The 12,248-nt window shown below is 48.2% G+C and overlaps 1 protein-coding gene across 4 annotated transcripts in view; it reads left to right on the forward strand.

Moving 5' to 3' along the window:
* The first annotated feature begins 8,670 nt into the window (after nt 1–8,670).
* masp1 (MBL associated serine protease 1) overlaps nt 8,671–12,248 on the forward strand; it is a 67,723-nt gene continuing 64,145 nt past the window's right edge. For 2 of the 4 annotated variants that reach the window (NM_001386256.1, NM_001386257.1), the window contains exons 1-2: nt 8,671–8,831; nt 9,416–9,638. In NM_001386256.1, coding sequence (NP_001373185.1) covers nt 8,818–8,831; nt 9,416–9,638 — 237 coding nt within the window. In that variant the 5' untranslated portion in view covers nt 8,671–8,817. The remainder of the gene's footprint in view (nt 8,832–9,415; nt 9,639–12,248) is intronic. The other 2 variants (XM_073922594.1, XM_073922595.1) reach the window with 1 other exon arrangement.

Genomic DNA, 12,248 nt, shown 5'->3' on the forward strand with positions numbered 1-12,248 from the left:
TTTTGTGACATAAAAGACTTAAATGGAGTAAAATTATATTTAAAATGTTATTTCCTGGCCTCCATGAATGTGCGACTGTAGGCATGTGCCTAGAATGCCTGGGGTACAATGGTAAACAATATGAATTAAGGTCTTACATTTAATGTGAACTTACTGGACCTTCCTCCACCTGTTACTTGGGCAACAGACGACCTACAAAGTTTTTATTTGCAAAGGAGGTTGCTTTATTGTGGCCAGTTTTATAATGGACATGTTTGTAAACCATAATACTTTTGGTACCCTTTGCATCTCATTGGCTTTCTAACACACAGCTCATTACCCATCTGTCGGCTATGACACTGTTGGTCTAACAGTCCAATTACCTCTCTCTGAGTGAGAAAACAGTAGGGCATGGATCGTTCTAGAATTAAAGAACTTCTTGTAAAAAACACATTAATCAACTCCAGTCCCCCACAGCGATAAACCATCAGAAGGCTGGATTAGACACACACGCACACCAGAAATGACCTCAAACAAGCTGATGTTAGCGGTCATCAAACACATCGTGGTGAATTTTAATCACTCTATTGAGATGTCACCATGTTTTAAAAGTGAAATATTTAGGCTGGTCTTTAATTGAGCAGTAAGTAAAATAATAGAAGGCCAATCAATTAAAATAAGGTGAAGCTAAACTCTATAGTCAAATGTGAATTCAGTGCAGCACTTAAATTTGAAAGTCTGCATAAAAAATACTGTTTATTTTGCTGTTATCTGTTTGCATACAAAGATGAGAAAAATTTTTAGCTCACAATTGCATAAATAAATTTGTGAATAAAGCACTTCTTCATCCAATGAGTGAACAAAATCATCACTTCCTGGTAAACCGGTGTCACGGTTAAGGTGGGGAAAAGGAGCGAGGACTCAAGTGCAAAGAAACAATGGGTATTTATTAATAAAAATAAAAATAAAAAGCAAAACAAAACTACCCCGAGGGGGAAAACATTAACAAAACACACAAACTTGGCTCAACAAGAACAAGGCAAGACAGGATCAGGAACACGGGGAGTGTAGACAACGAACTCGCAAAGGACTGAAAACATGAGGGGGATTATAAAGCAAAAAAGTAAATTGACACACAGGTGAACACAATTAACTAATAATAGGTTGACAAGGAGGGTGGGACTAGACAATAGACGGGAGAGCGCATGACACAGAGAGACAATACAAGCCATGCGCTCACATAACACAACACTGAAGCACACGACAAAAGCACGTGACCAATGTAAACACCGAGCCATGTGCTTTGACAAAAGACGCAAGACACGAGCACACGATGAATGAAAAACACTCACCATGCGCTCACATATGCAGCATGCATGCTTCATCCCAGCGCCGACCAAAACCGAAACCAACAAGACTGAGACGCTGGGAATGAAACACCACGCTGCTGACAGACGAAAACACAAACACGAGTACAAGAGCGCACGCGTCTGAGGGACGCAGAGCGCGCGCGCGGCCGCGTCAAGCAGAAGCGCGCACACTCTGCGTACACCCACGACGGTGCGCGCGCACACAGAGACAGAAACAGGACCGGACATGGGTAGTGTCAGAGCTCTGCCACCAAAACAAGAATTTACAAAGACCAGAGTGGCAGAACCCTGACACTAGCCCCCCCCAAAAGGGACGCCACCTGGCGTCCCTAAAGGGAACATCCAACAAGGTACAAGACAGACAAGAAAACAAAACAGGCAACATCAACAGACATAAGACAGGGGGGTGAACAGGCAAGACGACATGAAGGGAGGGAGGGAGGGAAGCCAAGCCAGACCCAACAAGACAAACAAGGGAGGGATGGGAGGGCAAGACCAGGGAGGATCAGGAGGGACAGTCCAGGGTGGATTCAGTGGGTCGGGGGCCCCGGCAGGGAGCCAGGGTGGAGCCGGAGGGTCCGTCCAGGGTGCAGGGAGGGAACACCAGGGAGGAGCAGGAGGGACGACCCAGGGAGAGTCTATCAGGGGAGACAAGGCAGGAGGTCGGTGGGGAGCCGGCTGAGCTGGAGGCCTGTGGGGAGCCGGCTGAGCTGGAGACCAGAGGGGAGCCGGCAGGGCTGGAGACCAGAGGGGAGCCGGCAGGGCTGGAGACCAGAGGGGAGCCGGCAGGGCTGGAGACCAGAGGGGAGCCGGCAGGGCAGGAGACCAGAGGGGAGCCGGCAGGGCTGGAGACCAGAGGGGAGCCGGCAGGGCAGGAGACCAGAGGGGAGCCGGCAGGGCAAGGCGTCTGGGTGGCGCCGGCAGGGCAAGACGTCTGGGTGGCGCCGGCAGGGCAAGGAGCCGGGCTGGGGCCGGCTGGGCAAGGCGTCTGGGTGGCGCCGGCAGGGCAAGGAGCCGGGCTGGTGCCGGCAGGGCTAGACGTCTGGGTGGCGCCGGCAGGGCAAGGAGCCGGGCTGGGGCCGGCTGGGCAAGGCGTCTGGGTGGCGCCGGCAGGGCAAGGCGTCTGGGTGGCGCCGGCAGGGCAAGGAGCCGGGCTGGGGCCGGCTGGGCAAGGCGTCTGGGTGGCGCCGGCAGGGCAAGGAGCCGGGCTGGGGCCGGCTGGGCAAGGCGTCTGGGTGGCGCCGGCAGGGCAAGGAGCCGGGCTGGGGCCGGCTGGGCAAGGCGTCTGGGTGGCGCCGGCAGGGCAAGGAGCCGGGCTGGAGCCGACACTGGAGGGCGCTCTGGGGCTGGAGCCGACACTGGAGGGCGCTCTGGGGCTGGAGCCGACACTGGAGGGCGCTCTGGGGCTGGAGCCGACACTGGAGGGCGCTCTGGGGCTGGAGCCGACACTGGAGGGCGCTCTGGGGCTGGAGCCGACACTGGAGGGCGCTCTGGGGCTGGAGCCGACACTGGAGGGCGCTCTGGGGCTGGAGCCGACACTGGAGGGCGCTCTGGGGCTGGAGCCGACACTGGAGGGCGCTCTGGGGCTGGAGCCGACACTGGAGGGCGCTCTGGGGCTGGAGCCGACACTGGAGGGCGCTCTGGGGCTGGAGCCGACACTGGAGGGCGCTCTGGGGCTGGAGCCGACACTGGAGGGCGCTCTGGGGCTGGAGCCGACACTGGAGGGCGCTCTGGGGCTGGAGCCGACACTGGAGGGCGCTCTGGGGCTGGAGCCGACACTGGAGGGCGCTCTGGGGCTGGAGCCGACACTGGAGGGCGCTCTGGGGCTGGAGCCGACACTGGAGGGCGCTCTGGGGCTGGAGCCGACACTGGAGGGCGCTCTGGGGCTGGAGCCGACACTGGAGGGCGCTCTGGGGCTGGAGCCGACACTGGAGGGCGCTCTGGGGCTGGAGCCGACACTGGAGGGCGCTCTGGGGCTGGAGCCGACACTGGAGGGCGCTCTGGGGCTGGAGCCGACACTGGAGGGCGCTCTGGGGCTGGAGCCGACACTGGAGGGCGCTCTGGGGCTGGAGCCGACACTGGAGGGCGCTCTGGGGCTGGAGCCGACACTGGAGGGCGCTCTGGGGCTGGAGCCGACACTGGAGGGCGCTCTGGGGCTGGAGCCGACACTGGAGGGCGCTCTGGGGCTGGAGCCGACACTGGAGGGCGCTCTGGGGCTGGAGCCGACACTGGAGGGCGCTCTGGGGCTGGAGCCGACACTGGAGGGCGCTCTGGGGCTGGAGCCGACACTGGAGGGCGCTCTGGGGCTGGAGCCGACACTGGAGGGCGCTCTGGGGCTGGAGCCGACACTGGAGGGCGCTCTGGGGCTGGAGCCGACACTGGAGGGCGCTCTGGGGCTGGAGCCGACACTGGAGGGCGCTCTGGGGCTGGAGCCGACACTGGAGGGCGCTCTGGGGCTGGAGCCGACACTGGAGGGCGCTCTGGGGCTGGAGCCGACACTGGAGGGCGCTCTGGGGCTGGAGCCGACACTGGAGGGCGCTCTGGGGCTGGAGCCGACACTGGAGGGCGCTCTGGGGCTGGAGCCGACACTGGAGGGCGCTCTGGGGCTGGAGCCGACACTGGAGGGCGCTCTGGGGCTGGAGCCGACACTGGAGGGCGCTCTGGGGCTGGAGCCGACACTGGAGGGCGCTCTGGGGCTGGAGCCGACACTGGAGGGCGCTCTGGGGCTGGAGCCGACACTGGAGGGCGCTCTGGGGCTGGAGCCGACACTGGAGGGCGCTCTGGGGCTGGAGCCGACACTGGAGGGCGCTCTGGGGCTGGAGCCGACACTGGAGGGCGCTCTGGGGCTGGAGCCGACACTGGAGGGCGCTCTGGGGCTGGAGCCGACACTGGAGGGCGCTCTGGGGCTGGAGCCGACACTGGAGGGCGCTCTGGGGCTGGAGCCGACACTGGAGGGCGCTCTGGGGCTGGAGCCGACACTGGAGGGCGCTCTGGGGCTGGAGCCGACACTGGAGGGCGCTCTGGGGCTGGAGCCGACACTGGAGGGCGCTCTGGGGCTGGAGCCGACACTGGAGGGCGCTCTGGGGCTGGAGCCGACACTGGAGGGCGCTCTGGGGCTGGAGCCGACACTGGAGGGCGCTCTGGGGCTGGAGCCGACACTGGAGGGCGCTCTGGGGCTGGAGCCGACACTGGAGGGCGCTCTGGGGCTGGAGCCGACACTGGAGGGCGCTCTGGGGCTGGAGCCGACACTGGAGGGCGCTCTGGGGCTGGAGCCGACACTGGAGGGCGCTCTGGGGCTGGAGCCGACACTGGAGGGCGCTCTGGGGCTGGAGCCGACACTGGAGGGCGCTCTGGGGCTGGAGCCGACACTGGAGGGCGCTCTGGGGCTGGAGCCGACACTGGAGGGCGCTCTGGGGCTGGAGCCGACACTGGAGGGCGCTCTGGGGCTGGAGCCGACACTGGAGGGCGCTCTGGGGCTGGAGCCGACACTGGAGGGCGCTCTGGGGCTGGAGCCGACACTGGAGGGCGCTCTGGGGCTGGAGCCGACACTGGAGGGCGCTCTGGGGCTGGAGCCGACACTGGAGGGCGCTCTGGGGCTGGAGCCGACACTGGAGGGCGCTCTGGGGCTGGAGCCGACACTGGAGGGCGCTCTGGGGCTGGAGCCGACACTGGAGGGCGCTCTGGGGCTGGAGCCGACACTGGAGGGCGCTCTGGGGCTGGAGCCGACACTGGAGGGCGCTCTGGGGCTGGAGCCGACACTGGAGGGCGCTCTGGGGCTGGAGCCGACACTGGAGGGCGCTCTGGGGCTGGAGCCGACACTGGAGGGCGCTCTGGGGCTGGAGCCGACACTGGAGGGCGCTCTGGGGCTGGAGCCGACACTGGAGGGCGCTCTGGGGCTGGAGCCGACACTGGAGGGCGCTCTGGGGCTGGAGCCGACACTGGAGGGCGCTCTGGGGCTGGAGCCGACACTGGAGGGCGCTCTGGGGCTGGAGCCGACACTGGAGGGCGCTCTGGGGCTGGAGCCGACACTGGAGGGCGCTCTGGGGCTGGAGCCGACACTGGAGGGCGCTCTGGGGCTGGAGCCGACACTGGAGGGCGCTCTGGGGCTGGAGCCGACACTGGAGGGCGCTCAGGGGCTGGAGCAGACACTGGAGGGCGCTCAGGGGCTGGAGCCGACACTGGAGGGCGCTCAGGGGCTGGAGCCGGTATGGTGGAGGAGCCCTTTCTCCTCCTACGCTTCCTTATTTTTGGTGGCGGGAAGCTGGCCACCTCTTCAGACACTGCTGGGCACTCCACTACCTCTGACAGTGTTGCAGTGTCTGTTTCGGGCACCTCGAGGGATGTTGCTGCCGCCAGGGTGGTTGCTGGATGGGCTGCAGTGGGTTCAGTCACCTCTAGGTGGGTGACAGGTGAGGAGGGCCCGTTCTTCCTCCTCCGTCTCCGTTGGTGGGTCATCGGAGGACTGGGGATTTGGCAGTCTGTGAGCGGGATTGGCGGTGGGCCAAGGGGAGGCAGGCCACCGTCTCCCTGGCTGTGGTACAAATAGCTCACAAACTGCCAGAATGACAGTATCCCCAGCATCCCCATCTCCCAGGCCTGAAGGGGGCTGTTGAGTCCAGCATTGAAAGCCTCCTTCAGTGCTGTGGTGGTAAACTCAAGCCCCTCTGCTGCGTAGACAAACTGGTAGGCAAACTCCTTGACTGAAGATTCCCCTTGATGAAGACCAAAGAGTTTGCCCAAACGTTCCTTCTGCTGGCATGCAGAGGGACGTGAACTGGGAGATGGGAAAAGGAAGATACCCATATTTCTGCTGAGTCCTCTGTTATGGCGAGTTCGTACTGTCACGGTTAAGGTGGGGAAAAGGAGCGAGGACTCAAGTGCAAAGAAACAATGGGTATTTATTAATAAAAATAAAAATAAAAAGCAAAACAAAACTACCCCGAGGGGGAAAACATTAACAAAACACACAAACTTGGCTCAACAAGAACAAGGCAAGACAGGATCAGGAACACGGGGAGTGTAGACAACGAACTCGCAAAGGACTGAAAACATGAGGGGGATTATAAAGCAAAAAAGTAAATTGACACACAGGTGAACACAATTAACTAATAATAGGTTGACAAGGAGGGTGGGACTAGACAATAGACGGGAGAGCGCATGACACAGAGAGACAATACAAGCCATGCGCTCACATAACACAACACTGAAGCACACGACAAAAGCACGTGACCAATGTAAACACCGAGCCATGTGCTTTGACAAAAGACGCAAGACACGAGCACACGATGAATGAAAACACTCACCATGCGCTCACATATGCAGCATGCATGCTTCATCCCAGCGCCGACCAAAACCGAAACCAACAAGACTGAGACGCTGGGAATGAAACACCACGCTGCTGACAGACGAAAACACAAACACGAGTACAAGAGCGCACGCGTCTGAGGGACGCAGAGCGCGCGCGCGGCCGCGTCAAGCAGAAGCGCGCACACTCTGCGTACACCCACGACGGTGCGCGCGCACACAGAGACAGAAACAGGACCGGACATGGGTAGTGTCAGAGCTCTGCCACCAAAACAAGAATTTACAAAGACCAGAGTGGCAGAACCCTGACAAACCGGTGCTTTTAACAATGTCAGTTTGACAGCTTGTGTGAAATATGAAAAGCCCCAACAAATGTTAGTTTGCTGTGAGGGAAAAATGAGAGCAAAAATAAAATCCTGGCCCTATTGAGTATTTGGTTTCAGTTGGAAATAAGCCATCATAAAAATCTGCAGCAACATCTGGTTCATGTGGAATTTAATTGAAAAATTGTTTGTTAAAGACTGGCGCAGTATAGTTGAATGTGTAATATTTTGCATCCTTACCTTGTGTTTATGTAATTCATAACTAAATGTCATGAGAAATATTATTCTTTTCAGCATGTGCAGGCTTTCATTCATGTTAACAAGTACCAAATGGTTCAAATTGATTTAAAAAAGATTTTTTTCTTTCTTTTTCATAATTTTTAAAATCAATTTTAATCTTTCACTTTAATTTAGGTCAGTTGCTTTAAAAAAAAACAATAATAATAGACTCCACCAATTCTTTAAGACATTGTTTTGGTCTTGGATTTAAAAATTAATTGCAAATACCAGAACTTAAATCTAATTGTAGGCTAATTATTTTCAATTATTTTTATTATGTTCGGCTGACAATCATACACATATTTGAATTAAACCTTATTATAATAATGTCAAGTTGCATGTCAAAGTATGATCACATCTGTGGTTTAAAAGAGCAGTAAAAAAACAAAACAAAATAAGATCATGGACAAGCATGATCAATTAGACAGGAAAGGAGGAACTTTGGTTTTAATGTTTGGCTTGAGGATTTGGAGGCCCCTCTAAAGCAAATTCTGGTCTTAGTTAGAAAAGTTTATTGCACAACAAATGACAAAAAAAGGTATTTCAGAAAAGTAAAAAGATATTTCAAATGTTTTGTACCTTCTAACAAATTATACAATCAGTAAGTCACGAAAACAATTTACTTTTACATTTTGAAGTTATATTCAAATAAATTGGATTTATTTTAATTAAAATTATTATTTTAAGTAATAAAAAAAACATGCTAACAAATCAACTTTTTTAGTAATTTACACATTAATCAGTTTAATTTACACATTTAAATTCTGTCATCATTTACCATTGACTTGTTCCAGAGGTTTTTCTTTTTTTTTTAACCACAAAAGACATATTACAGAATTTGAATAACCATGTAACCATTGACACAGTCAAGTACAAAAAAAAAAATCGTGGAAGTCAGTGCTTACAGGTTTTTAATTTTTTTTTGTGTCCAACAGAAAAAAAAAACCTTGATTGAATCTAGTAAAGGCTAAGTAAATGATGACAACTGTTTTTTCTCTCTGTTTTTTTTTTTAATAAACTTATCCCTTTTTTAATACACTGGAATGACTTGTAAAGTTAATTTTATTCAACTTTAAATATTAAAGCAGCTAGATCTTTGTTATTGTATGCTACACTGTCCAAATCAAATCCAAATCACTAAATTGTATGCATAACCACACTGTTAAGATACTAATATCTTTTAATTACCCCTTCCTTTTTTTCTTCTTTTATTTATTTTGACGATGCAAGAACAAATGCTAGTATGTTAAACTGTGCATTTTAGATTGAAACAATATGTCATGGCTCCATGCGTTTCATTATATGCAAATTGCTATTCACTTAGTACAAACACCATCCGCATTCTGGTTGTTGTTTATACTGAAATATAACATATCGTGCTATAGCTGCGTGAAAACACAAACTTGCACCCGCCCCGAGTTCCGACACACACAGTCCGCGGGGGAGAGCAGAGCAGAGCACTCGGTGTAAACAGTTGCAATGTGACGTGTGGTGGAGGAAAAGTCGAGTTCAGACGGGACGGCGACAGCATCTTTCCAACAGACAGAGGAATAAATCAAGTTATGGAGCTTACACGGTAAGAACATCTCTTTAAGTTGACACCTTTAATTATTCTCCGTCAGTAAAACAGCCTGCAAGATAAACGTTAGATTAAGAAGCTGTCAAACTGATCGTTCGGCCATCCAATCAATAGTTATCCATTTACTTGGGTTAGTCCTTTGATTTAAGTTTCTGTAGCAGAGATTAGCCCACTGTAAGCACTTTAACCTAAACGTTTATTAATGTGCTACTTGCAATATGAGAATGTGCTAATTTATGATGTGATTGCATACGTCTATAAACCGAGCGATACAGAATCTAGCGGAAAAAGGTGAAAGCCTGTTGCTTGGTTACCAATAAACGAACGTAACGTTACGCTACTTTTCTGCTAGCAAGCGTAACGTTACATTTTTTAACATAACATTTCGAGCCATTGTGTTCCTGAACTCTAATTATGCTATTTGTGATAAGTAATAACTCCCTAAACTAGTTTTAAATATTAATTCCACTTAATTAAGTTATTATTTAATGAATAATGACACACTTTTGATTAATCTTGTTTAAATATCAAAGCAATGTAGCCTAATGGTTGAAATAAACCCCCCTCTCTGCTCACTGCAGTGTCTTTGTGATCCTGGCCCAGTGTGTGTGGCCCCTGTGGACTCAGGTCATCCCACTCTCAGACATGTATGGGACCATCAAGTCTCCAAACTTTCCTGAACCCTATCCTAAAGAAACAGATCTACAATGGAATATAACTGTACCCGATGGATATCAAATCCGACTTTATTTTATGCACTTTGACATAGAGCCTTCATACCTATGTGAGTACGACTACCTAAAGGTAAGTGGATGTTATGTATCTATCTCTATTTTAACAAATGGCATTTTTATCTATTCTTAGCACAAATAACTGTACTATATTTGCATTTTGTCACAAAACTAGCACCTATTTTGATGATTCAAATATAGGACCATGTGATATTTAAATGTTTCTTTTTTTATAAATCTGCAAAAATGTCAACAATTCTGTGTTTTTCTGCCAATATAGGGTGCTTTGTGTACATTAATGTACATTAAATGTTTTCAGCAAATGGCCGCAATATAACAGAGTGAAATATTTAAGGGGGTCTAAATACTTTCCGAACCACTGTATTTGGTGTTTTTGTAAACAAACATAAACCAAAAAAAAAAAAAAAAAAAAACGGCAAAAAAAATAAATAAATAGATTATTTTCTTTCTTGTAATATACTAGCTAAAGGCTCAATTTCTATGTTGTATAATCTACTTCTGAACCAATCATCTACCCTAACAGATAACATTAAGAGTGCTTGGGAAGAGGATCTTTGTGGTTCAATTTCGAATGATCTATGGAACGATATTCTTAAAAAAATTCACTCATCATCAATGTGTGCCCGACACTCCCTTATTCAATTTAAAGTAGTGCACAGAGCTTATATCTCTAAGACTAAATTAGCCCAAATGTTTCCAGGTACCAGTCCTTTGTGCAATAGATGTAATTGTGCTGAAGGCACTTTATTTCATATGTTCTGGACTTGCCCCAACTTAGAGCATTTCTGGAAGTTTATATTTGACACGTTATCTGTGATTCTTCAGCACAAGCTGGATCCAGATCCACAGGTGGCACTATTTGGGGTTACTTCAGAGGATATACAGTTGCCTTCTTCAAAATGTAAAATCATTTCATTTTCGACTTTATTGGCACGTAGGGCTATTTTGCTAAAATGGAAGGATTCTAATCCTCCCACTCATGCTCAGTGGATTAGAGAAATTATGTCTTGTCTTCATTTAGAAAAAATCAGGTTTTCATTAAGAGGGTCGGAGGGAAAATTTTATAAGGTGTGGCAACCTTTTATTGATTTTGTGGAAAATCTCAAATAATTTGATTTTTCTATACATATGGTCTGTATGGTTATATGTTAGCTGAATAAATGCTTTTTCTTTTTTTTTTTAATTTTTTTTTTTTTAAATTTTTTTTTAATGTTTTTATTAATTTTTCTTGTATGTTTATTTATTTATTTATTTATTTATTTATTGTTATTATGGTTATAATAATTATTATTTCTTTGTAGTTGTATTTAAACCTACATGTACAATTGTATATTTGCTAATTTTTGGCTAATGTGAGCGCTATCCCGCTGTTGGATTGGTATGGGTTTGGGGTTTTTATTGTTGTTCTTTCATATTTGAAAAACTGAAACTCAATAAAAAAATATTGAATCAAAAAAAAAAATAAATAAAAAAACAACAGAAAAAAAAAAAAAAAATATATATATATATATATATATATATATATATATATATTTATTTAACCATCGTTAGCCAAGTAACGTCGCAAGTTGCGTCATTACAAACATAGTTCTTTGATTTGGCGTTTCTCAAATCCATTGTTCCAACGAACTGCGTCTCAAACTTGTATGATTGCAACTACACATCTAGAGCTGTAGTTAGAAGCGTAGTTCCTGGTTGTGTTCTATTCCCAGTTATTTTAGAACTTTTGGAATATTCTAACATTTTAAATTGGAATGGTTAAAAAAACATTAAGGTCATCTCTCTTAGGTGTAATTTGCTTTAAGTAATTTGTTACAGTTCAGTTTTAGCAATCTTCATATTGACATGTGCGTTCCCTACGCAGTGCACTTCGAAAAACATTATGCCATTTTGAACACAGCCATGGCTCATGACGAAAGCTAAAGGTGACCTTTTATTTAAAAGCAGAATTTATGTTACGTCTTCAAAGCTTGAGAAAACAAAAAATATAGCATACTTCAATGACTTTAATTTATAGTAGGTTATTATTTATTAAGAAATGTATCTGTATTGTACATGACATGGGCCTGTTGGTTAGAACATATCAGCAATGGCTTGAATGTGTTTTACAATAAAAAAATAAAAATAAATAAATAAACAAGATCCTACCTAATAATAAAAACACTAATAATAATTATGATTGAGTAGTATTTTTCTTCATTTCTTCATAAATAGCCTATTGTAAATTACAACCATTAATGATTTATATGATTTATATATGAGATAAGGTTTATGTTAGCTAAGTGGTTTTTTGTTTTAGAATAGAATAGGGATTGTTATCAATATATTAGTAAAGGAAACATAGGCCCTATATGGGCTGTTTACATACTGTATGTTTAAATTATTATGGAAAACGAGTGCATGTTTTTATCAAATTTAATATTGGATTTTGTTTTTAAATGCGTGTAAAATAATATAATTTGCACCAAAAGTATGGGTTTTTTTCTCCATAATTCCGGTTTAGAGCATCGTTATGGATGTTTTAAGTTATAACTAACATGGTTTAAACAAAGGATCTGCGACAGAGAAACAATTTTGGAAAACACACATCACTACATCGTTCTTTTGCTAAATGATGCATCGTACTATGATAGTTTAGCCACCAGTTATGTCGTTGTTTAGG

Source organism: Danio rerio, chromosome 15, assembly GCF_049306965.1.
Source record: "Danio rerio strain Tuebingen ecotype United States chromosome 15, GRCz12tu, whole genome shotgun sequence".
Classification (NCBI taxonomy): Eukaryota; Metazoa; Chordata; class Actinopteri; order Cypriniformes; family Danionidae; genus Danio; species Danio rerio.